Here is a 23,872-nt window from a genome sequence, read left to right as displayed (position 1 = left end):
AGGAGTCATGGTTGCGCGTGTTGCGCAATGCATTGGCCGAACGCTGTGGTTAGTTGATCAGTAATCAGGAAATTTGTCTCCTGAATGATGAATGGAGGTTCGACGTGGGGGGATTGCACGTGATATGGTCCCCCCACGTGACCTTCTGCAAAAGCTTTGCCGTTCAATTTTTCTCATCTTCTCCACGGGCGTACATCGATGACTTTACGTACTAAAATCATTCGCCGACGGCATTGGTGTATTGCAGGATTCGCCCTGCGCCCTGCACCGCCCACAGGGTGGCTTGCAAAATTCATAAAACCCCATGTAACTGCGGAAGTGCGAGTCTATTCGTCAATCGGGATCTGCACATGTGCCTGGAAAAAATCGTGGCTGATCCACCGTAAGAAGTTTGCGGGGCACATCCGCTGTCGGCCAACGACTACTCGTAGTTTCGGGCACAGGCGTCATGACCCATACTCAACCTCACTGACGAATGGAGCAAAATGACGAAGCCGTGTGCCCTGAGCGCACCTTCATTCGCCTCGGGAGATGCGTCCAGGCCAAGGTTCTGCTCTCGAAAGTTAGCCTGGCCGACGGTGGTTCTTTCGACTGAGATCTCACTCTATAAATATATTGGAGTTTCTCACATCGACGGCAGAGATCTGCTCCTCCATCAGACGGCTTATTATTCTTGTCGTTATTCCGTTATAGCTGACCGAAAGGGGGCTATACTGACTAGGTTGAAAGCACCTTGACATTCTTTTGTGATTGGTCCTGGTTGAACCAATATATTCATCTTCTCGATTGACTTGTAACATTGTCGTGGAGAGGGCAATTCGCCATCATGGCCCCTTTGAAACCAATATTCTGTGCGACGCATCCACGTGCGTGCAGCACTGCTTTTGAACGAGTTCGTTTCACCGGCTGTGACCAGAATTCTCATGCTGACAAAGCCAAAAGGTGTTCATGACCAGGAAAGATCTGGCCTGCGTACATGAACCATTTGGTGACGCATTTTATTATGGGTAAGATCAAAATTGGACCGCGGAGTCACGTCTGACTCTGGACCAGCCCGGAGAGAATGAGCGTCCGCTATGAAAAGGATGAGGAAACCAGAAAAGCTTCTGGCTTCAACAATTCGACGTACAAGTCAATCTTCGATCAAATAGAGGAAGGATCCGAGGTGTGATGTGACTCTGAGGCCTTGCTCGCATGCGGGCGCTCATCAGCGGCCTTTTGAACTCTCCACTCACCACAGACAGGGCAAACGTACTTTCATCAAAGACATCACTTACTATCTTCTTCCTCCGGATCAACAACCAGCCAAGATCGCCCCATCGTTGGATTCGAAGAAACGAGGCATAGGCACGGAGACAGTGGTCAATGGTGTCAATGGCTCCAGTCACAAGCCGCCGTTCCCCTATCCCACGGAAGGCGAGCCAGGCAATCCGACCATTGTACCTCAATCGCTGCTCGAAAAGTTCCATTTCACCTTCCTCATTCGAGACCCGCATTCGAGCATTCCGTCTTACTACCGGTGCTGCATTCCTCCTCTGGACAAAATGACCGGCTTCTACGAGTTCTATCCCAGCGAAGCCGGATATGACGAGCTGCGTCGCTTTTTCGACTATACCAGAGAGGCCGGCTTGGTAGGCAACCAGATCGCCGGGGAGTCTCAAGAAAACGTCAATGGAAGTCCAGACAAGCCTGAGATTTGCATGATCGATGCCGATGAACTGCTGGATGATCCTGAGGGTGTACTCCGAGTCTACTGCAAGAGCGTCGGACTCGAGTTCTCCCATGATATGCTGAACTGGGACAATGAAGAGGATCATGCACGCGCTAAAGCTGCATTTGAGAAGTGGAAAGGGTTCCATGAGGATGCCATTGACTCAAAAGATCTCAAGCCGAGAGCTCACGTATGCACCCCATCCGTGCAACCGTGGAAATGCAACTAACCACAAGACAGAAGAAAGCTGCCAAGACCGAAGCTGAGTGGGATGCCGAATGGAAGGAGAAGTACGGCGAGAAAGCAGCAAAGGTGATTCGAGATACAGTTGACGCAAACATGGCCGACTACCATTACCTGAAACAGTTTGTGTTGAAAAAAGCGTGAACAGCGAGAACGAAGGCCGTATACGTTGGGTTCAACATGCATGGAATCAGAATGACAAATCTCATAAGTTGCTCGTGGATGACGAAATGTTCTTGGTGCACTCCTATCTCATGATTTCGAACATTTGACCCCATCGTGGTCTCGCAGGAAGCCCCTTTGATACGCCAGCCGGAAACGAGCGGAGAGTCTGGTGCAACTCCAGGTGCAAAAATCGTGATAGTATCCTGACACTGCGTCTGAATGCCAGACTCAGCCCGCGGAGCTCTTAATGCGAAGGAGCTGCATGATCGTTTGGAGCGTTCATCGTCAACGAAACCTATTACAACAGAAAATGAATTCATGAATACTTCCGAGCATGACGGTGGTATGATGCTAGAATCATTTATCCTTGATTATCGAATTGGGCAGCATCTTGTAGGTGCAAACAGAAACCAGGTACCCGACGTTCGCCGACTGGCTATAAGGAAACCTGTTTAAAGAAGGATGTATGAGTTTAAGGGACTTAGGCTTGCCAGAAGGTATCTCATGATTGGATAGGGACTGGATCTTGACGAGAATAGGCTAGGTCTTGCCGTTAGCTTCTGGAGCCAGCTGGCGCATTGTCGCAGCTTCTCGAAACAACCAGGCGATGTCATAACGGCTCTTTTCGAGCGCTCTCACCACTATTAATCTACACGTCTTCCACCTCACTCTTCTTGTTTACCACGAACTTTACACACCACTTCATAGACATACACACCTTTCAAATCGCTAAACTATGGCTTCAGGCGGGCCTCAGTTTACTGACAGAGCCGCAAAGGCGCTGGGCGACGCTGCGAATCTGTGTGAACAATATGCGCACTCTCAGATTCTACCAGTGCACCTCGCAGTCGCTCTATTTGATCCTCCTCCAGATGAGTCAAAAGACCAACAGACAACAGTCAATGCCTCTCAGTCCCATGCTTCGGCTCCTCTCTTCCGGCAAGTCGTAGAAAGAGCCCATGGTGACCTTCAACAACTCGACAGAGCACTCAAGAAAGGTCTCGTCCGGTTACCCAGTCAAGACCCTCCCCCGGACCATGTCACCATGTCACCAGCTCTTTCCAAAGTGATCAGATCAGCCCAAGAACTGCAAAAGACGCAAAAGGACAGTTTCATTGCCATTGACCATCTGATCACCGCTTTAGCGCAGGACCAAAAGATCCAAGACTACCTCCGAGAGGCTAACATCCCCAATACCAAACTCATCGATTCCGCAATCCAGCAGATCCGGGGCACGAAACGAGTGGACTCAAAGAATGCGGATTCGGAAGAAGAGAATGAAAACCTCAAGAAATTCACAATTGACATGACACAGCTGGCAAGAGAAGGAAAGATCGATCCAGTCATTGGCCGAGAAGAAGAGATCCGGCGTGTCATCCGCATCCTCTCCAGAAGAACAAAGAACAACCCAGTGCTGATCGGTGAACCTGGTGTCGGCAAGACTACCATCATCGAAGGTCTGGCTCAGCGAATCATCAATGCCGATGTTCCTGCAAACTTGGCAGCCTGCAGACTGCTCTCACTCGACGTGGGATCATTGGTCGCCGGCAGCAAGTACCGGGGTGAGTTCGAGGAGAGAATGAAAGGCGTCCTCAAAGAGATTGAAGCATCCACCGAAATGATCGTCCTGTTCGTCGATGAGATCCACTTACTCATGGGCGCGGGCTCCACTGGCGAGGGTGGTATGGATGCTGCGAATCTCCTCAAACCAATGTTGGCCCGTGGTCAACTACATTGTATTGGCGCTACAACTCTCGCAGAGTACCGAAAATACATCGAGAAGGATGCCGCCTTCGAACGACGGTTCCAGCAAGTTCTTGTGAAGGAGCCTTCGGTGCAGGAGACGATCTCCATCCTTCGTGGTCTAAAAGAAAAGTACGAAGTTCACCACGGTGTCACCATCCTCGATGGTGCTATCGTTGCAGCAGCGAGCTTGGCCGCCAGGTATATGACTCAGCGAAGGTTGCCTGATTCGGCCGTCGATCTCATTGACGAAGCAGCTGCAGATGTCCGGGTCATCCGCGAGTCGCAGCCCGAAGCACTCGACAACCTCGAACGAAGACTTCGACAACTAGAGATCGAGATCCATGCTCTACAAAGAGAAACCGACGAAGCGTCAGTCGAGCGTCTGGAAGTCGCCAAGCGTGAGGCCGCAAACGTCAAGGAGGAACTTGAACCGCTCAAGGAACACTACGAACGAGAGAAGAACCGGTCCAAAGAACTCCAGGAGATGAAGATCAAGCTTGACCAACTCAAGAACAAGCGAGACGAAGCTGAACGATCTGGCGATCTTCAAACCGCCTCCGACTTGGAATACTATGCCATTCCCGATGTCGCTGCCAAGATCAAGCAACTCGATAATGCCCGAGCTCAAGCGGATGCCGAGCAGCATGTGCGGTTGGGAGCCATGGGCGAGGTCTCACCAACAGACGCAGTTGGTCCCGAACAGATCAACGCCATCGTGGCCAAGATGACTGGTATTCCGGTCACAAGACTGCGTGCCTCGGAGAAGGAGAAGATTCTTCATATGGAGCAGCATCTGCAGAAGGTTGTTGTCGGACAGAGAGAAGCCGTCAAGGCAGTCTCGAATGCCATCAGACTGCAACGATCAGGTCTGGCAAATCCAAATCAACCACCCAGCTTTTTGTTCTGCGGTCCATCAGGTACCGGTAAGACTTTGTTGACCAAAGCGCTTGCTGAATTCCTCTTCGACGATCCGAAAGCCATGATCAGATTCGACATGTCAGAATATCAGGAACGACACTCATTGTCGAGGATGATTGGTGCTCCTCCTGGTTACGTCGGACATGATGCTGGTGGTCAACTCACAGAAGCACTCCGTCGGCGTCCCTTCTCAATCTTGCTCTTCGATGAGGTGGAGAAGGCTGCCAAGGAAGTCCTGACCGTCATGCTTCAACTTATGGACGACGGCAGAATCACTGATGGCCAAGGACGTGTCATCGACGCCAGGAACTGTATCGTGGTCATGACCAGCAATCTCGGCGCCGAGTATCTGTCACGCAGCAATACAGCTGATGGCAAGATCGACCCGACCACTCAAGAACTCGTCATGAACGCACTTCGCAACTATTTCTTACCGGAGTTCTTGAACAGAATCAGTTCGATTGTTATCTTCAACCGGTTGACTAGGAAGGAAATCAGAAGAATTGTCGAACTCAGACTTTCGGAGATCCAGAAACGGCTCGAAGCAAATGACAAGAAGATTCGCATCGACGCCGACGAAGAGGTCAAGGACTACCTGGGTGCTGCTGGTTATTCACCAGCTTATGGCGCTCGTCCTTTACAGAGATTGATTGAGAAGGAAATCCTCAATCGCCTGGCTGTTCTCATCCTCAGAGGAGCCATCAAAGATGGTGAAACTGCTCATGTGGTCTTGGACGATGGCAGAATTACTGTTCTACCTAATCACACCGACAGTGACCTCGAGGAGGATGCCGACATGATTGATGATGACGATGCTATGTTGGAGATTGAGGATGCACCGGATGCTCCCAATGGCAACATGGACCTTTACGAGTAATTGAACAACAGCATTGATGATTCTGACAGCGAATAAGCGAATGTGCAGAAGGCGTTCATGGAAGCATAGATGGCATATTGGGCACGACACCCTCCGGGAAAACATTCTAGGAATCTGATGAGATAGCTGGATCTGTGGCTTACACAGTCCCAAATAATACTAAGAATTAGAAATTCACACATGTTCCTTGTTACCTTCGTTGATATAGTGTTCTTAATCAGTGCCATGTGCCCACGCCCTCGACATTACCCATGCACCCTCATCGTACTTCCAAGGGTACGTAGCTAAGTATAAACAGGGTATGTTCCATTCCAAGTCCCATGTTGCGAAGGCGATGCCGGCCCATTGATATCGCCCTTGACAAAGTGAGAAAGTATATCACCCGCCAGCACAGTAAGCACCTCGACCGGCAGGAACTCTTCCAATTCCTTGCCAGCGGCGTCTCTTACGATGTCGACGACCGACTTCGCATTCAAGTGGATCGACGTGCCCTCTGGACCCCAACGGAACGGGTAAGTTAGCCACTTTGGCGTGAGGATGGGGGCGTTCAACCACTGCGCCGAGACGAGCTCGTACTTCTTCGCACAGTCCAACTGTAAGCCGCCGGTCGCGCAATCGTTGCGGATGAAGAAGTCCACGCCCGCGGGCACGCCGGCAAATTTGTGATCTTCTGTCGGATTGGGCCCGGGACGTGGGAAGTTCCCATGCCCATTGCGAGCAGAGTATATCACCGGCTGTGTGCCGTGGAATGAGATGGCACTTTCGAGCTGCGTAGAAGAGAAGAATTGGCCTTTGGCGTGCTGCGAGAGCCAGAGTCCCGTCATTCGTTGCGTCGTGTTGTCGATACGCACCATGCACATTTCCCAGTCACCCCAGTGTTCGCCCATGGGGGCCAAGTTGACGTCGCCGGAGTGCGAGGCTGTGTCCATCATGAGTCCGGTGATGTGTGCGGTGCCGGGGCCGTTGTATGCGTTGAAGAACCAGAATTGGAGGTCGGTGTATGGTATGCCGGGTTGCCAAAAGGCGTGGACGTAGGCTTTTGCTGTGGCGAAGTGTCCTGGTTTGACGACCAGGTCGACTTCGAGGTAGTACTGTGAATTGGTGCCGTGTTGGGGCAGATCGTCGGGGTGGGGAGCTTTAATGCGTGATTTTGTCTGATTGTCTACGAGAGTGCTGTGTTGGAGGAAGTCTTCGATTGAGGTGTTCACGAATTGCTCGTCCGGGTGAAGGTTCAAGATTGGGCCATATTGCTGTATGGACTTGTGGAGCTGGTCGATGTCGAGCGGTTTCACGGGAATGCCGGGAGGGAGGAACGTCGGTTTGATGAGGCCGTGCTGGATGGACGAAGAGGCGTGGTGACGGATCGTCACAGAGTCATGGGGGATGTGCTTGGGTAGGCTTGATGTTGTTGCCATGATGGAAATGCAAAATGCTTCGGGTAGTGTGATGTCAAGTAATGGTCTCGTAAGTCCAGACGTTGGGCAGGCTGGGTATTGTATATATACAGAACCGGTGGAACAAGCCTCAGAACGAGCTGAATACTCACCTCGTATTTGCTGCGCAAGCCACACAACTCGAAGCTGCACGATGGGCTGAATTCCCGTGAGATGGTATGGGACTCAGACCTCGTGTTGATGCATGCCAAAGAGCGGGGAAGCCATACTCGAGCAGATCATGGTGCTGTGCTGTCTGATGCAATTAGCCCGCTTAGGCCTTTTGAGAGCCTGGAGTCAGTCCGTGTGTACACGTTGCTCGGTTTCAGACAATGTCGTCTACGGGGGCTGATCTTCAGCTCGGCTTCATCATCACCACTTCTTCCCGCCGATGTCATGATTCTGCCATGTATGACCGAAGAGCTGTGGAATGTCAGCACAACCTGGACATCTGATGGAGTGTGAGCATCAGGGTGTGTGCACCACGTCCTTGCAACAGTGAGCAGGGTAAGTGCAGTCCATGTTGTGAACAAGATCATCTTGCTAGAGCGCAATCAATCGCTCCAGGTTCACAGCGCATGAGAATCAACGTGAGGGCCACCTGATGCGTAAAGGGTAGAGTTCGAAGCATGGCTCCGGAGGGCAGATTTGGTTGCACTGTGATTGAAATTCACCTGCTTAGTCAACGGACGACGCGACTTTAATTCAGTGAAAACGCGTCTAGTGTGATGTCATTCTAAACAGATGCGACACCACCACTTATGGGACTTGACTTTGCGTGTCCAATGTTGTTGCATTTACGGAGTTGACTTGTACCATCTTCCTCAGCAACTACTACAGGTGTCTCTCTGATCTCTTGTGCGAAAAATGGCCCCCACAGCCTCGAAGCGTTCGAGACCTGCATTCTCACCTCCACGACCCGGGAAGTCCAAATCCACGAAGACCGCCAAAGACAAAAGTACGAATGGAGCCAAAAGGAAAGAAAAGACTGGGAAAGGCAGCAGAGTTGAGAAGAAGACCCCGGCAAAGCGATCACGGACGAAGAAGACTCAAGGAAGCGCAGCCGCGGGCGGCACGATACGAGGATTGCTCGACGAGGAGGCCGACGACAGCGATGAAGAAGAGGAAGAAGAGGAAGAACCTGTTGCCCGATCCAACAAAAGGCAACAACAAGTATTAGACGATGGTGATGAGCCATCAGATGAAGACGACGAAGGAGACGGTGGTGATGTTAGAGAAGAATTGGATGAGGATGAGGCAGAGGAGGAAGATGCAGCAGAGCCATCACAACTCGAATCCTCTCCTGAACCAGATTTCATCCTCGCCGAAGTCACGCACAACGACCAATCTGCGTCAGATACGTCCGATCCGACCATCACATTACCCTTGATACACCGGATCATGCAGTCTCATTTCAGTAGGCCGGAGAAGACGAGTCTCTCGGCGGACGCCCGGGTGCTGGTCGGCAAGTACATCGACATCTTCGTCAAGGAGGGCATTAGGCGGTGTGTGGACGAGAAGAAAGAGCGAGAACAAAATGCCGGTGCGGGTGTAGATAGTGGATGGTTGGAGCTGGAGGATCTAGAGAGGGTGGCTACGCAGCTTTGTATGGACTTTTGATTTTGACGCATACCTGGTACTTGACGTCGACGTGACGATATGAGGGCCGACGCACTGTGCATGATGCGCGTTACGGTCGGTCAGGGTACCTGCGTGCCTGCAGCTGGACGGACGGGCTCATGGCTGGGTCTTGATGTCCGTGACATCTGGGTCTCGATCAGCTGGGTCAGAAGTGTCGCATGACATCTGGTATTGGATCAGCAGGATCCTGCGCGCATTCAGGCGTGACATCGGCCGTACGCATGGGGGCTCGGAAAGTACTATGATCTTACCTATGCACCAGCCCAGAGGTCGATGGCGCGGGACCATGCTTCTCAAGCAGCGTCTCGCCGGGTAACATGCTTCTGCTGGAGTTCGAGCAGGTTAACAAGTTGGGCCACCAGCTATGAGCCATGGGTGAATATGAGATGCAGCAGTACGGGCATTTTGCACCACATGGAATAGTGGAGGGTGACGCCGGAATACAGAGGTACTTTGCCACAGGAGTCAACCATGTCGAGACGAGTACACATGACCCAAGCATAGGAGTCCTGCAGCGGGTGCCGAATGCTCGATAGGTAAGCCCTGCTCCAGGAGGAAGGCCACTCATATTGGTTGCGGTGCAATGGGTCCGCCCACTCTATCATCAGAATACCTGCATGCATATGTCTCGTATTGTTCAGTGAGTCTAGACTGAAGATGTCAGTTGCACAATCGCACAAACAATGCCAGAAGCACTGGTCTTGAGCGAACAATTGACAAAGTATTGATCATCTGATTCATTTTTGGTTTATGTCCATCTATATATCCTGGTCATATTGCTGCAATTTTGCTGCACGCACTTGGGGATATCAAAAATAAGTGTAGAATACAAAGAAATCGCGGCCACAGCGTACCACAACATGTCCCAATCTCCAAGACCACTCCGGAAGCAGGAACTCCAGTACTGTGGCGACTCGACCTCGAAATGCTAGCGAGGGAGGCATGCCACTTCATCCAGCTTCAACCAGAAGCGAGGCATCTGTTGATCTCTGCTTCTTTGGGAAGGACCAACACCGTCTGACATGAGTTTATCTCCCGCCCAAAGATCATTACAACACAGCCACAAGCGCACCAAGAACAAGTCCAGCTCCCAGACCGGCTTGAGCCTCACGGGCTTGGAATCTGGGAACAGCAGCGCCAGTGAAGACTGCAGGTGCTGCGGCCGTGCTCGTTAGCGCCGCAATTGTGGCAGTATCGGCAGTAGTGGTGGCAGCTGCAACGGTTGCACTGGTGGTTGCGGCGCCGAAGGCCACAGTGGCGGTAGTTGCCTCAGTTACGGCAGTTGCGACAGTCGCGACTGAAGCGGCAACGACGGTGGACGTTGCAGCAGTGGCTTGAGTGGCTGCTACTGGTGTGAGAGCAAGCGCCATAGCGTTCTGGATATATTTCTCGATAGTGTTAGGACTGCTGCTGTTCTGGTTGATGACCATGGCCATGCCCTTCTGACAGTGGTTGGTCTGACCGCAGTAAACCCAGATAGGCTTTGTGTCGTTGATCAAAACGTTGTAGACGGGTGTGAAAGTGCCATTTGCCGTTACGGGGACAAAGCCGGAGTGCAGACCAGGATGGGACACTGCGTTGGTCAAGTTGCTAGCGATCTTTTGGCAAGGTGCAGCAAAGCTGGACTCGCTGACTGTGTGGTTCTAATGTGATGTTAGATGATTTCATGCTCGTCGAGCGTTCAGAAACCTACCTTGGGGTGAAATTGGAATTGCACGATCGAGCCGACTGGGGCTTCGATGTTGTTGGGGAAATATGCCAATGAGCCGTTTGAATCGGATACTGAGACGACTTGAACAATCAACTGGCTCGATGATGATGTTGAGCTGGTAGTTGAAATAGCCTGGCATCCTGCAGGGCACGAGGCAGCAGCAGCCATTGATCCCCAAGAGGCGCTATACTGGGCGAAAGCAGAGGTCGCTAGCAGCGCTGTGGTGAGAAGAGCTTTGACAGACATTGTTTCTTGTCTTGTCGGTGGACTTTAATTTGTAGATCTGAAAAGGCTCTGATGATAGATGCGACAACGAGCGACCGGCGCAAGGAATTGAAAATGCAAGTGCAATGCGTCAAGCAGCAGAAGGAGTGGAGAGAGCCGGTTCGGTGACACGGGCCAAAAGAATGATGGTATAGAATGAAGGAAGAATCACCTGAGGGAGTAACGGGCACACAAGGACATAAGTAGGCCAGAAAAGGCGGGCCGTGTCGGTTGGTTGTTTCCAGTATCTAAGATTGAGGATCTGGATCTAAAGGAAGATGGGACTTACAGAGTCTCGATACCTGGTCAATTGACCCCTTGAGGAGGTTAAAGACATTGTTAGACGTTCGTCTCAAACTCATGGAGTGAATCGAGACACGACAGGCGAGAAGAGCCGCGAAGTTGAAGGGCCAAATACGGCAAAAGCAAAGACTGAGGGACAACCTGGCGTCAAAGTCCATGACAGGCCGGACTCAACAAGGGTGTCGCAGAGTGAGAGAATGGATAGAAATTCGAAGCGCTGGGACGTTTTAAAAAGTGTCGCGAGGAGAAGAACCTGAAGCACCTCCTGTTTCTGGTTGTCGGCTTCCGCCATTTTGGGCAATATATGGAGCTTGGCATCAGGCTGGCAGGGAAAGGGCAACTTGACGGCAAGGCTATCGGAGAGCTACCAATGGTCGTACTCAACCCCAGACAGCGCTAAATGGGGATTATTGTAGCTTCCGGCTTAAGATGATTTGTCTGTTGCTAGTCGAGATTCGATATGGACCTAGACTCTTGCATCCCGGCATCGAGTGCTGTACTGAGCGCACCTCGGCTGTGGCTTCTCCCGCGTTTCACAGATCGCAAATCTTTATTAGAGTCCAACTCAGCCACTTTGACAGAGTCATCAAGAAAAGAGATTTTTTCGAGGTCGGAAGCTCCATTGCCGACGGCGGTGCCCTGGCTGCCACCACGCAATCTTGGTGTTGCTGCCAGAAGCAGACAGACTGGCATGACCTGGGTACTCGAATATGACAATTTTGATTAGCTATGTCCCGACTGTCCAGCCTGCTACTCATGCACCCAGAAAGCCCTTTGATGTACCTCTAATAATACATGAACGTGGGTCGCCCGTCCCCGTCAAACTCCTTGCCATCGTGCATATCTGCGGTTCAGTGAATGACTCCAACCAGGATAATGCCACCCCTTCCTCAACGAGCCCCTAGGTCATGGTATAGCCTGTAGGAGTGGCAGTCATGAAGTCCCATTGACCCGGAGGTAGATTGCTTGCTGGTCTGGTCGGAGTGAAGGTTGGAGTACCCTGGTCCTGCATGCTGGTCAATGCTGGATCGACATCGTCTTCTGGCTTTCTCTTCTTTGGTCGACCGCGCGGGCGACTATTGTTTGGTGGATCCAAGACGTATTCTTCCTTGAGTTGCATAGAAACTGAAGGATCATAGCCACGCTCGCGCGCAAGTCGTCTGAGACCAGCCAGTACTTTGGGGTCCATGCCGGTGATCTCTTGGATTCTCTCTGCGGAGATACTAGCTTCTGCAAGTGCCAAAGCCTGAATGCGCACCGCAGTGGTATGCTCCTGCATCTTCAAGACTTTCGGCGCTTTCGCCTCAGTCGTCTTCTGGCTCCATTCGGTGGTTCTGAAGAAGGCCGCTGGGTCCGCCGCTTGACGCGTGATGCTTGTTTCGACTCCTTGCTCTTTCATCGCTTCAAGGTATTGTTGACATTGTAGGAGGTGCACCCGCTGGCGCGAGGTGTGCTGAGCCATCTCTCTGCCGCAGTGCTTGCATCGTACCTGGGCCAGCTTCTGTCATGGGAGTCAGCAAGGTGCGCAACAAATGCGTAGGGTGGTAGAGCAAGGTGTACCTGAGTCCCCGAGGGATCCTGAGGAATGATGTCCCATGCTGAATGAGTTTCGGTATCGCCTGGCTTGTTCTTGTATCCGCCAGAGCCTGGTCCTCCCATCTTGACGACTCGTACCGCACCCTTGTGCCTTTGAGAAGTTGGTTGTAATGTCCTGAGGTCTTTTGACGAGCGAAGAAGAGATGACCCGAGTTTAACCGGTGAGTTTTGCGAAGAATGAGGTGTCATGACTGACTTGCGGCCTTCAAAAGACCGCGCCAGATCTGCCAAGATGGCACTAGTCCAAACTTGGAAGTAACAACAGACGGAAGGCGCGTCACATGTTGCGAAGCAGGAGGCACTGCTTTACACTGCTGCATCGGCATTGTCTTCAGGCATTGTCTAGATGGCACCGTCACAGACATGACAGATTCATCACAGGCGGCAACATCGCTGCTGACAGAACACTTGCAATATACTCCTTTAGTCAGTCATGAATCCAGTTAGGAGCGAGACCAGTAACTGACAGCTACAGTCACTAATTGACGACATTATCAACTCGGTCAACAACTTTGTATACCAGGGCGTGGGCAGCCTGGAAACTGGCCTCTTGTCGACCCCTCCCGAAAAGCTCGGTTTCAAGCCTGTCAAGACAATCTCAGACAATGGCGCAGAAGACGTTGAATATCCCGAAGCAAAACAAGAGATCGAGGAAGGCCTTCACAAACTCGAAACGCTACTGAACTCAACTGTGGACAAGAACTTTGACAGATTTGAGATATATGTGTTGAGGAACATCCTGTCTGTACCTGCGGAACTGGTGAACTGGGTGCGCCTCGGCCACTACGAGGTTAGTAAAGGCCTGTCCTTCCCAGTCGATGTTGACCTGGGGCTGACGATGCAGAATATTTCTTATCCGCAAGCTGAAAACGCCGCAACCGTGGAGAGTGTACAACAGGTGCGGCGCAAGTTGGCAGCATCTCGAACAGTATCCAAAACACTGCTGGCGGAACACAATCGCAATGAAGCACTCCTCGTTCAGTTGAGAAGACTCGTTGGCAATGCGCAGGACGGAGCAAGCAACCTATCTTTCCTCACCAATAGCCCCGCGGCGCAGTCCCTACAAGTGACACAGAATCCCGGTCAGCAATCACTGACCACCCATACGAACTTTGTCATCTCCCAGCTACCTGCCCTCCGTTCTCTGCTTGCCGACCTCCGACCAAAACTATCGGCACTCAAAGCTTCGAATGCGGGACGAGGACTAGACAGTGCGAAAGATGAGAACAGAGAAGAGCGGCGCACTTATATCGAACAACGTACACGAGCACATCTCGAACGCAACGGGCTAAAGTCAGACGAGAATTCGGCCCTCGTTGGAAGGCGGGTGGACGCTGAGGAAGTACAAGCCCTGGAGAGAGTTGCGTCCATATTCGAACAGACTTGAACCGGATCAGCAGTTTGGGAGGCACGAGCATGGAAGAACAAAGCAGCCTGTCGATACAGCGGGCTGGAGAGCTCCATATTGACACGGTTGGCACCTTCGTGCCAATATGAACAAGGAACGTAGAAGCTATAACGGACGACATTGTCACAGCGGACGCGAGAGTTTTTACTATCACGGTTGGTACCTTGTCCAATGCAGTTTTCTTGCTGCTTGAACGACTTTGGTGGAACTTGGGTGCTGACCGAAGCCAAACCCTGGTGCACAAGGTCTGCAACATCGGAAGCCAGGAAGTCTACCTCGCACAAGGTTTGCGTAGTGACACTTGAAATTCTCCGGTATACCTAATCCGATGCGAGAAGATACTCATTTGGGAAGTCCTTGACAAAGTTCATTTACCAGCAACGCAATATGTTGTGCATGAGATCAAAGTCATGGGCTCATCAAGGGCGGAGACGTCCTTCGCAAGACAGCTGTCCAAGACAATTCAAGGCCGAAAATGGACAATGGTGTCAACAACTACAGCATTGATGCCGGTCAGGACAGAGAATTGCCGACAGTGTAACCATTCTGGGGATGGTTGGTCCCATTGGCAGCAGAGGAAGCGGGTGTTTTGACATGAAGGAGGGTCTTGGACTTGACTGAAAGTCGCAGTCATCCGGAACCGACCAGAGGAGAAGGAGTTAGTGTCTTTGGTTATGGAAATCAGGAGAGCACAGCTATAGCCTGGAAATGATGGAGATGATACTGAGGAGTGGGCGATTGGGGATCTGGATTCCGGACGGGAGAGAGATCAGCCAATGAACGGCACAAGAGGTCGATAGCGATCTGCAAGAAACCCGGGCGGATGTGTTTAGGGTGGTGTTCGCTGGCAAATGGGGAGCATTTCAGGGCAAGGACAGGCTGAAGGGGGACCGGCCTGCTTCTGTCAGTCAAGAGCTTGTTTGCAATAGCAGCGTTCATGATGTTGCGTACAGGAGTGTGAATGGTTGTAGAGGTTGGGCTTGTTCCGATATCATGAAGTTACCGTGGAAGGGCCTAAAAATAACAGGTTCCCCTTCCCTACCTACCTAATGAGGAGCCAATAACGCGCAAAACATGTGCCAAGAGCCAACATCATTAAGCGCCGACCAACTGTGGACTTCGTTTCTCTCTGTCTCTCTCTGGCCTCTGTGACCATGTCGTTCTTCATCCTTGTTCCTCCTCATCTCGGGAGTTCCTTCGACCTGTAGTAGCCGCCGGCCAACTCCAACGTTCGCGTGATTGTCCTTTCATGATTGGCGTCGTGCCTAATATGAAACACCGACGCTGGTCAACGGCGACCTCTGAACAGCGCTTCTCAGCCAATATCCCATATGGCAGCCATGAATGACCGTTCAGGTAAGAGGCGGCCCCTTCAAAACAGCCGCCTGGTAGGGGATACATGTAAAACGCAACGAACCTCCAGCTTACCTCTGCTCCTCAAAATCTGCCTCTTTGATCTTGTCTCTCGTCGTTTCGCAGGAATACCACCACCGTTGTCTTTAGCATCTCGTCACAATCATGGGGATTGAAATAGAAATCAATTCCACCTCTCGCCCGGCGTCCTTTCAAGAGAAAAAGTCCTCCCAGGATGACAATGGAACCAGCAGGACCGAGTCTCGCTCAAGTACTCGAAAGGAGCCCGTCGACAATGCTTCAGCCTTGAAGACCTCCATCCCATCTCCTCTCCTGACGTCCTCACTGCACTCACGCAATTCAGCAACCTCGGCCGAAGAATCCGCCTACCTGAAGAAAGCGAGACTGCTGTGGTGGACTCGCTTCACGCTTGTTGTGCTGGTAATAGCCACAAGTACTGCTGCGATTGGCTGTGCAGGGCACGTTCTGCACGATTACAACGTCACAAGCTTTGGAAGACACCAGTATTTGCCCTTGTGGCCGACAACCATCGATATCAGACCTACCTTGGGCATTCTCATCCCTGCTACTATCATCGTTGCAACAAGTCTGGTGTACTTGGTCTTGTCACTGATCCCAACTGTGAGTACTTCCCAGCGTCTCGCAGGGTCCTCGAAATTGCAAAGCAGCACCAGCTGACATTTGTCTGTAGCCCTACTCCCGCGCGCTCATGTACAACGTCGTGTTCACCGGGGTGTCTGTCGTTGGAGTCGTCCTCTGCCTCTTCGCAATCCCATTCAACACTCTCCGGACCGACCCTTCGACGCACCATCAACGAGATTCGCTGCAGTCGTGGACGTGCAAGTTCTCTGATGGCGCCGCCAAATTCAACTCGGATGCCCTTGCTCTTCAGATCCCCGTGTACTTGTCAAGCGGTGTACCAATTCCAGCTGGGTTCAAGCGCTTGTGCATGGAGAGCAAAGTCAGCCTCGGTCTTATTGTTGCTGTATTCGTGTTGGAGGTTGCGAGCTGCGTTGTTGGTGGCGTAGGGATGATGCTGGAGAAGAAGATGCACGACGCGAGAAAGGCTAGGTATGCCAACAATGAAAAGGATGAGGATGAGATCCCAGGTACCAGTCGGCCGTTTTTGGGGTAGTGTTCCTGCATCACCATCATCAGTGGTTCTCAAGGGGACGCATTCATGATTGGCTCAGATATGTGGTAACGCGTTAGGGATGTCCGGAACAGTCCTATCTTGAGTTGATGGCAGCTTGCCATCTCATCGTGCACACTAGCTGGTCAAACCGGTGTTCACATTGTATCATAATTGATATCGCATGCTTTTGTGGGAGGGCGATTTACCAAGGTCAATGCCTCGGATGGGTATAGAAAGTACAAGTATAATTGAGAGCAAGGAGTTCTTCGCCGTTCATACTGTACCTGTTTATGAGAAAGCGTCGCCGATCACTTACAGTAGCCACACAGTCGACTACCTACTGTTAAGTAACCCGACAAGTACTGGCATGCTCGTAGTAGCATTCCACACAACCATACTCCTTTTCCCCCTTCCTTCATCCTGGCAGTGACAGCCGCCCGTGTACCCGTCGCGTGACACCAGTTCGTCAACAGTCAACAAGTCAAGGCTGATTAGATGCCGAGATTTGACAGGCGCACGACGCACAGATCTGCCGCAGCCCAAGCTCTTCTGTCTCGACATGTCACTTCAACGTTATCATGGATGGACGTTTGGTTTCGTGGACATTAGACAGGGTGGCGATCTATGATCTGGTGAGTGTTGACATGGACCGGCGTCGGACGCGCCCGCTGGCCTAACGAACGCGTGGTATTCCTCACTACCTGTCAGGCTGGGAAATTGGGCTTGCACATGTGTGTCACTGGTGTGCAACTCCATCATGGGAAAACTTTTTGGAGTATGGATCAGATTCAGGAGAGAGAGAAAAGTCCACGGCCACGCGTACCGAGTTACGTACTTACAGCGCCATACTTGCGGAGTATTTCGATGTATAGTTTGGATTCCAGCCCCTGGCAATGTAATCTTTGGGCTAGGAACTTTATCGTTGCAATACGTGGGGAAGAAATGGTAAGACATACATGACTGGCACAGGTGGTGCACTGGTAGTCTGGTATGGGTACCAGCTCTGGTATGGGTACCAGACCCAGAGCCTTGCATATTCTCCTTTACCTCGGCTTGTGGAGAATGAGACTCGGGAAGGAGTACGCGTAATTGTGGTGAAAGCATGTATCTTTCTATCCGGTAACGGCCAGCCTTGCGAGTATTTGAATGCCGATCTCCGAAGACTCGCAGCCTTGCGTGATTAGGTCGGTAGCATTCACGTAACAGCATTCAATCCAAGTCTTGTGCGAGCTGTTCCAATGCGCAGCCCGACTGGGTCTGTCCATCATTGGAGCACGAGTTTGTAGCAATTTTTTCTGGGATTTTTGCGGCAAGGACGCGGTGGGAACGTGTATGCCAATATCACACGCAACGATGAGTCTCGCAGTCCTCGACTGCCGTGAGAATCGTATCCGGAAGTCGCCCAGAATCATGTCTGCGAGTACCTAGGTAGTCGTCGGCGGTGAGCCATCCACGCTGCCACACCTCCCTTGCCAAGAGTGAGCGTTGGTATATTGTCACATATATATTTGAGAGCCAGAATTCTGTTTCAATCCACAGTGAAGCCGAGATAAATGCAAAAGCACTTCTCGATGATGGCTGAGTGGATAAGGTCCTGGTCAACGACCTTCCCCCCTTTACCCCTTCGTAGTATCGTAGTAACGATCAAAACCAGTACGGCTGGTTTCACTTACCTACAACCTCCACAAGGAGTTTGTAGAAAAAGTTTTTGCTTTTTTTTCGGTTGAGATACTATAAGTGTAGGAGCAGGGTCGTGTATCTCAAGCATCACAGCCTAGGTATGGTTTTGCATAGCTTCTGGGACGCCGTGATCAGGTACGCGCAATAGTCTTGTTACAGGAGTACACCAACATCGTAAGCACTGGGACCAGAATACTCAATTGGTAGTTCGGGATTGAGGCAATTGATATCAGTATTGTTTAAGCAAGTCAGCCTTCACTAAGCCAGTGTTCAATGATTCTGGGGACGCTGACACCAATCTTTCTAGTCGACCGCATGTTTGGTCATCCAGGTGCAGACGAGGCCAAAGGAGTACTTGGGTTGATCGCAGGGTTCAGGACGGTCGTAAGAGCTGTCTACACTGACCCAGCGTTTGTTCTTCAAGCTTGCGACGCTGACTTCTTGTAGTGACCTCCTGCAGTCGAGTCTGGCACCAGGTTTTGCTGGCCGTAGAAACCGTACGACATGTGTCCAAGTGAGTTGCTGCACCTAGACTGTCCGAAGCGCAGCCAGATCGTGGTGTACCATGTCTCGCCGAGACGTCGGCAGGATATTAAGCCAGGAGGGAAGAACAGCCGACCTGCTTGTCCGTGAGACCAGGCAGCCTGAATGCGTGTCAGCAGTATGAGCAATGTGTACAGGCATCACCCCTCTTCGTCATGCTTGATCTTGTAGTCACTTGTTTTCCACATACCGACGCTCCTATCAGGGAGGGCAACAAGATTGAGGACAACACCATCTTGCAGGCAATTGCAATGGTCTATCTCAGCAGAAGATCGACTACACCCTCGCGAAAGCTTTGAGTTTGGCTATCTGAGTCTCGTGCGATCAGGCTGTCCGGTCACGTATGCATGGAAAGAAACTCAAAGACGGCCTCACCTTCGCTGTCCGCCTGATAAGATGACAGTTGCATAAGGTATGGATTGTGCATTGAGTTGACCGGACATGACCTGGAAAGTTACTTCCAGGTATCTTGCCGTATGAGTTGCAAGAATCTCAGCTTATGAAAGATGGTCGATTTAGACCTTCGCGAATAGGTCGGAATGGACCGAGCTTGGTGACGTTGGGCGAATGTCCAGTCAGCCGATTCGGGAGCTTCTTGCGCACGCAGTGCGAGTCAGCATTGACAGGATGCAGTCGCTGACCGAGAGTATCTGGCATCTTCGGGCCTCAACGTCTCCGGCAGAAGTGAGACGCGGCGGCCTGAATGTGAGAATGCGTGTTGAATGGAAGTTCGGGATTCGGGATAATTGGGCGCCATGACCGCATGGCGTTCAGCCAGAGCACGCAGGAGGTCTAGTAGAGGCAGACAGAATGTCGAGGCAGACTATAGTTGAGAGCGTCCATCAATATCACCTGCAAGGATGCCTGAAGTCCTTCCTGAAACATCTCGTGGGTCGCGGTTGTTTGCACGTGGGGTGATGGCTGATATTTTCGGACCAGGATTATTTTTATATCTTTTTGGCCAAAGCTCTTGCCCCAGCCTTCGTCCACATGTTTCATAATGCGCGAATTTGTATTGTCACCATGGTGGACGAATACAGGATCAGGAGACGACCGTAACATTCACATGTAATGTTTCTGTCACTGTATTCACAGACACCGTGCCGACCGTAGTTTGCTGTTGCCCGGTTCGACCGCCTGCATATGGGCTACATGCGTGTGGCGTCAATCCGCAGATCCCTACCTGAGAGCCGCAGTCTAGATGCAAGCAGAGTCTGCTGTTGGGATACCTGGAAGTTGATACCACTATCCGTACTGTTCGGGATACATCTAATGCGAGATATCTATTTTCCATCGAATGACATCGGTATGATAAGCATGTGCGACCTGCAGGAGCCAGGTCCGGGGTCATGGCCAGAAAAGCTGCACATGCATGCAGGTTTGCCTCGCGCATGTATCCAATGACCGTCATCGAGTCTGGGAGCAACATCTTGGTTTCGCCTCCTGCGCCTTGCTCCTTCAGCAAAGCCCACCTTTGAAGATGTTGGATGCCGCTGCCAGAGACTCACTTGAACGGATAAGCACATGCTGAACCGAAGTGCTGGACATGCAAGCCACGGGATCATTATAGGTTTCGAACTCGTCACATTTTCTGGAATCGGCGATTGCCGTCTGTCAGGTTCCAGGATATTGCCTCATCATGGAACCGTCAATGCAGAGTTCTTTTTGACAGGAACATTGATCCAGTGGAGTTTTGTTTTATCGAGCATTATAGAGATACTCATCATTGTATTCTTTATATGTGCGAGGCTGGGATGACGACTATACGACGATCACAGAGGTCCGAGCTTCTGCCGTCAAGGTCAAAGCTCAACCTCATGGCGCAGGTATGCAAGACTAGTACTCACAATTACTCCATATTGCTGACTGATTAGCGATGGAGGACTAATTTTGGTGATCCTGGGGTTTGCCTGCCAGCAACACATGAACAGTGTGCAACGGCAGCCGAGAGAAACACCGTCCGGAGTTCCCTCGTAAGCAGCCCGATGCTCTCCAAGCCTCGTCCGTAGTCGACACGCTAGTTCAGATCCGGGCTGTTCGTAGACTCAATAAAGTCACTGGCATGCTGAAGCCTTTCTCCGGTAGGCTGCACTGCATTATACAGCCACCGCCAGGGGAGGTCGGTGACCTTCGTATCCTTCTGGACGCCATCAAATGACCGAATCCTCCGTACGTACCAATGCGGTCGCCGTTTGTCACTTCCAGCCGTACTGGCGTTGCGTGATCGAGAAGGACCAGAAACGCGAAGTCTTTCTCGTTGAGGCTGGCTAGCGAAGTCCGTTGCGCCAAAGTTTCAAAGGACTTCCAGCGCGCAGTCTGTAGCCGTTCCTGTTCTGCTCATAGAAGTAAGGCTGCGCCTGCGTATTGCAACACCCCTGAAATTGATTCTCTCGATCTAGGATGGTGTACCGAGTACGTCCGTAGCAACAGGACCACTTCGCAAGCAGTTCAGTGATTGAAGCACGTGGTCATGCTGGATGACTCGAACCCTGCCCTGGTTGTTCATACTCCGCTAAGAATTCAAATTCAAGATCCTTTGGCAGAACGAAGACCGGATCGGCCGTAGCGAGAGAAGAATGGGGCGTTCTTGAACATCATTGTCTTAGTCGTTCACTCTGATGGGCGCATCGCTGCGATTGCTGACAATGATGGGCGCATTCGAAGTTGATTGCTTGTCGCAGCGCGACGATCTCGTTGGGTTGCTTGTGGCATTACCCTAATGAGAGGGTTCGTCTCATGGACTGGGTCAAAGGGCCAGAGATGACTCCTCACGCTATGCTGGCATGCACATTGCACTTCACTCAAACAGCTTGGTCACACGCAGACTTGAGCCATCAAAGTCGATCTCACCTGCATACATTGCCCGATCTCGGTGGAGGGTCACCGGCCGATTAGGCTCAAACCAAGCCAAATTGATGTCTCCGTGGAATACGATCTTGTGCTGATCAGGACCAACATCCATGCTGCCCGGTGCATACAACGTAGATCCTGATATGCTATCGTTGGTCTTCAGGAGAGTGCGATCTGCTATGGTTTGTTGCTTCTGCTTCAGCGCCCTCCAGTCACAGCCAGCAATACCTTTGGTAACGGTAGTGTCCAAGCCCACATTACAGCTCACGTATGAAATGTGGTAGGTCAGGTCCGTATAGCATTGGGAATTGTAGATGACAAAGTATGTTGAATCCTGGTATAGAATGCATGGCCGCTCGATGTTTGGTCCGTCCAGAGCACTGTTCGAAAACAGGTAGATTCGATCGCCGATTGGTGTGACAAGATCGGTGGAATTGAGCAATTGCAAATGTAGCGGTGTTGGAACGATTGGATCAACGCCGTTACTGCAAGCCCCGCCGTGACCGATCGCGTTCCCATCAGTCTTGTAAACGAGATAATCTTTGCCAGTGATGGGGTCCTGGAAAAGGTTCGGGTCAATGTTACCGCCCCCAGGAAGATCGCATACAAGCGTGGTCTGCAAGGGCGTGTAAGGACCGGTCACATTTGGTGAGATGGCGGCGCCTATACAATGTTTCCGGGGATGCGTAGTGCCCACAGCTGCAAAGTACATGACCCAGGTACCGTCAGGCCGTTGGTTGACGTCGGGGGCCCATACACCAGCGTCAGGGGGTAGACGTGCCCAGCCGGGTAGAACAGGAAGTGCATCATATTCAGCATGAAAAGTCCACTGTTCGAAATCTGGGGAGGATGCTAGCTGGATGTTGATGTGCCCAGATTGAGTGCTGAAAGCATACCAGATGCCATTGGGTGCCAAGGCAAGTGTAGGATCTGGGAAATTGGTCGAGATTGCCGCACCAGTGACAAGGTCGGCATGGCATGTTTGGAGTAACAAGGCTGTCACCGTCAGGCAACCAAGGACTGATGGATTTTTACGAGGCATAATCTTCTGACTTCCTCGTATCCGAGGTATGAGAATGATATTGGGCGTGAGCACTCATGCAGCTGACGACAGCTGCTTAAATGAAGCCCTGCAAGCCACTGGCACAACAGACTGTCGTCCAAAACAGTACATTTTCCACTCTAATCGAGAAGGTACCAATATCGCATATTCGGTAGTTTTGACTTGGCTATAAGGATCTGGAATAATATTCGCCGCGCGTAAATCACAGAGCGGACTCCTCTCAGTTGATTAGCTGTCGGAGGAAAGTATTTGCTTGGACTTCCTCGTCATATGAACACACAGGGCACTTGCCACTGGGGATCGCCACGTGAGCATCAATTGAATACCGGCCTGATCTGATCTGTACTTGTAGATACAAGATTACACAGCATGGGGATTTTCTCCGAGACCGGTACTACGTGACACGTGATATGACCGGGGTGGAAGTGGTGGAACCAGCGATCGAATTCCCCCTAACGGCCCTCTTTTGGTCTCTTTCGGTCTGGTGAGACGCGAAAAAAGCCTGCTCGCTGCTGCTGGACCAAGGAGACGTGTCTCACTAATGCACAATTGGGCTCTAGCGGATTTGCTTTTCTTCTCCATCCCGCTTCCTTGTTTTTCCCTTTGCGGCATGGAATCAGGATTTTTATTTTTAGGGGTCGGAAGGAACAGTACCATGGAACAAGAGAACCAAGAACCCGTTCTGAGGGAATTGATGAGCCTGGGAAGTCAATCCTAACGGACGTCATGCCAATGTCAATATCATCAATCTCATCTAAATCGACGCTTGGTCACAGACAACCTAGTGGTCCGACCACCCCAGCCTTCAGCCAATGTTTGTTTACATCATAAAAAAATATATCCCGACTCTCGCGTGTCGAGGCTTGCATAGCCTGGGTGGTGTGTGCGAAGGATGGCTGGATCCCAAACTTAGCCGGAGAACAAGGAAGGATTCGCTTGACGGGATCCTAGTCCCAAAGCCCCCCAAAGATACAGACAGGTGGGTGACAAGCTTCTGGGTAAGAGTGACAGGGCACGAACCAGAGCCGAGGATTAGGTGTGGAAGCCGGGGTCAGCCACCGCCAACGAACAGGATGTCGCATCTGATTGCTTGCGCCACGTCTTTTTTCTCCTCTGACCTGCATAAGCTGAATCCCGGCAATGACAGCTCTTCCTGCTGATGACCCCAAAAAGGTCCCGATCAAAAGTTCTCCGAGCGCAAGTCATCCAAT

At 51.4% G+C, this 23,872-nt stretch overlaps 10 protein-coding genes across 10 annotated transcripts; 5 read left to right on the top strand and 5 right to left on the bottom strand.

The window, feature by feature from the left end:
* Window positions 1–826: 826 nt before the first annotated feature.
* EDD37DRAFT_653566 (P-loop containing nucleoside triphosphate hydrolase protein) lies at window positions 827–2,098 on the top strand (the record flags this gene model as incomplete). Its single annotated transcript, XM_062818590.1, has 5 exons — window positions 827–892; window positions 943–1,007; window positions 1,054–1,165; window positions 1,245–1,901; window positions 1,952–2,098. The coding sequence occupies 5 exons, from the start codon at window positions 827–829 to the stop codon at window positions 2,096–2,098; spliced, it is 1,047 nt and encodes a 348-aa protein (XP_062666389.1).
* Window positions 2,099–2,785: 687 nt separating this feature from the next.
* EDD37DRAFT_640273 (hsp98-like protein) lies at window positions 2,786–5,837 on the top strand. The gene has a single exon (XM_062817225.1). The coding sequence runs from the start codon at window positions 2,856–2,858 to the stop codon at window positions 5,658–5,660; it is 2,805 nt and encodes a 934-aa protein (XP_062666388.1). The 5' UTR covers window positions 2,786–2,855; the 3' UTR covers window positions 5,661–5,837.
* Window positions 5,476–7,204, bottom strand: EDD37DRAFT_156812 (vacuolar protein sorting-associated protein 62). The gene has a single exon (XM_062809692.1). The coding sequence runs from the start codon at window positions 7,073–7,075 to the stop codon at window positions 5,945–5,947; it is 1,131 nt and encodes a 376-aa protein (XP_062666387.1). The 5' UTR covers window positions 7,076–7,204; the 3' UTR covers window positions 5,476–5,944.
* On the bottom strand, window positions 7,204–7,746 carry EDD37DRAFT_156658 (uncharacterized protein). The gene has a single exon (XM_062809691.1). It carries the CDS (start codon window positions 7,630–7,632, stop codon window positions 7,333–7,335), a length of 300 nt encoding a protein of 99 aa, XP_062666386.1. The 5' UTR covers window positions 7,633–7,746; the 3' UTR covers window positions 7,204–7,332.
* A 100-nt stretch (window positions 7,747–7,846) lies between these two features.
* EDD37DRAFT_156597 (CENP-S associating centromere protein X-domain-containing protein) lies at window positions 7,847–8,847 on the top strand. The gene has a single exon (XM_062809689.1). The coding sequence runs from the start codon at window positions 7,961–7,963 to the stop codon at window positions 8,711–8,713; it is 753 nt and encodes a 250-aa protein (XP_062666385.1). The 5' UTR covers window positions 7,847–7,960; the 3' UTR covers window positions 8,714–8,847.
* Window positions 8,848–9,542: 695 nt separating this feature from the next.
* EDD37DRAFT_156602 (uncharacterized protein) lies at window positions 9,543–10,895 on the bottom strand. Its single transcript, XM_062809690.1, has 2 exons — window positions 10,428–10,895; window positions 9,543–10,377 (listed from the first exon to the last, which is right to left on the bottom strand). The coding sequence occupies exons 1-2, from the start codon at window positions 10,689–10,691 to the stop codon at window positions 9,784–9,786; spliced, it is 858 nt and encodes a 285-aa protein (XP_062666384.1). The 5' UTR covers window positions 10,692–10,895; the 3' UTR covers window positions 9,543–9,783.
* A 924-nt stretch (window positions 10,896–11,819) lies between these two features.
* EDD37DRAFT_156592 (uncharacterized protein) lies at window positions 11,820–12,772 on the bottom strand. The gene has a single exon (XM_062809688.1). It carries the CDS (start codon window positions 12,472–12,474, stop codon window positions 11,914–11,916), a length of 561 nt encoding a protein of 186 aa, XP_062666383.1. The 5' UTR covers window positions 12,475–12,772; the 3' UTR covers window positions 11,820–11,913.
* A 199-nt stretch (window positions 12,773–12,971) lies between these two features.
* On the top strand, window positions 12,972–13,995 carry EDD37DRAFT_653560 (Mis12 protein-domain-containing protein; the record flags this gene model as incomplete). The annotated part of the gene is made up of 2 exons (XM_062818589.1): window positions 12,972–13,034; window positions 13,084–13,995. The coding sequence occupies 2 exons, from the start codon at window positions 12,972–12,974 to the stop codon at window positions 13,993–13,995; spliced, it is 975 nt and encodes a 324-aa protein (XP_062666382.1).
* A 1,129-nt stretch (window positions 13,996–15,124) lies between these two features.
* EDD37DRAFT_153353 (uncharacterized protein) lies at window positions 15,125–16,616 on the top strand. The gene is made up of 2 exons (XM_062809680.1): window positions 15,125–16,011; window positions 16,082–16,616. Exons 1-2 carry the CDS (start codon window positions 15,535–15,537, stop codon window positions 16,523–16,525), a joined length of 921 nt encoding a protein of 306 aa, XP_062666381.1. The 5' UTR covers window positions 15,125–15,534; the 3' UTR covers window positions 16,526–16,616.
* Window positions 16,617–21,545: 4,929 nt separating this feature from the next.
* EDD37DRAFT_612712 (glycosyl hydrolase) lies at window positions 21,546–22,640 on the bottom strand (the record flags this gene model as incomplete). The annotated part of the gene is made up of 1 exon (XM_062815386.1): window positions 21,546–22,640. One exon carries the CDS (start codon window positions 22,638–22,640, stop codon window positions 21,546–21,548), a length of 1,095 nt encoding a protein of 364 aa, XP_062666380.1.
* Between the last annotated feature and the right edge of the window lie 1,232 nt (window positions 22,641–23,872).

The sequence above is a fragment of the Exophiala viscosa genome (assembly GCF_022695815.1).
Source record: "Exophiala viscosa unplaced genomic scaffold EDD37scaffold_12, whole genome shotgun sequence".
In the NCBI taxonomy this organism is placed as follows: domain Eukaryota; kingdom Fungi; phylum Ascomycota; class Eurotiomycetes; order Chaetothyriales; family Herpotrichiellaceae; genus Exophiala; species Exophiala viscosa.
The sequence above is the reverse complement of the archived record's forward strand: the minus strand, read 5'-3'. Positions and strand labels throughout refer to the sequence as shown.

Coding starts and splice junctions, on each gene's coding strand:
- EDD37DRAFT_640273 (XM_062817225.1), top strand. CDS start 2,856: ATGGCTTCAGGCGGGCCTCAGTTTACTGACAGAGCCGCAAAGGCGCTG.
- EDD37DRAFT_156812 (XM_062809692.1), bottom strand. CDS start 7,075: ATGGCAACAACATCAAGCCTACCCAAGCACATCCCCCATGACTCTGTG.
- EDD37DRAFT_156658 (XM_062809691.1), bottom strand. CDS start 7,632: ATGATCTTGTTCACAACATGGACTGCACTTACCCTGCTCACTGTTGCA.
- EDD37DRAFT_156597 (XM_062809689.1), top strand. CDS start 7,961: ATGGCCCCCACAGCCTCGAAGCGTTCGAGACCTGCATTCTCACCTCCA.
- EDD37DRAFT_156602 (XM_062809690.1), bottom strand. CDS start 10,691: ATGTCTGTCAAAGCTCTTCTCACCACAGCGCTGCTAGCGACCTCTGCT. Junction 10,378..10,427: donor AATTCCAATTTCACCCCAAG/GTAGGTTTCTGA, acceptor ACATCACATTAG/AACCACACAGTCAGCGAGTC.
- EDD37DRAFT_156592 (XM_062809688.1), bottom strand. CDS start 12,474: ATGGCTCAGCACACCTCGCGCCAGCGGGTGCACCTCCTACAATGTCAA.
- EDD37DRAFT_153353 (XM_062809680.1), top strand. CDS start 15,535: ATGGGGATTGAAATAGAAATCAATTCCACCTCTCGCCCGGCGTCCTTT. Junction 16,012..16,081: donor TCTTGTCACTGATCCCAACT/GTGAGTACTTCC, acceptor ATTTGTCTGTAG/CCCTACTCCCGCGCGCTCAT.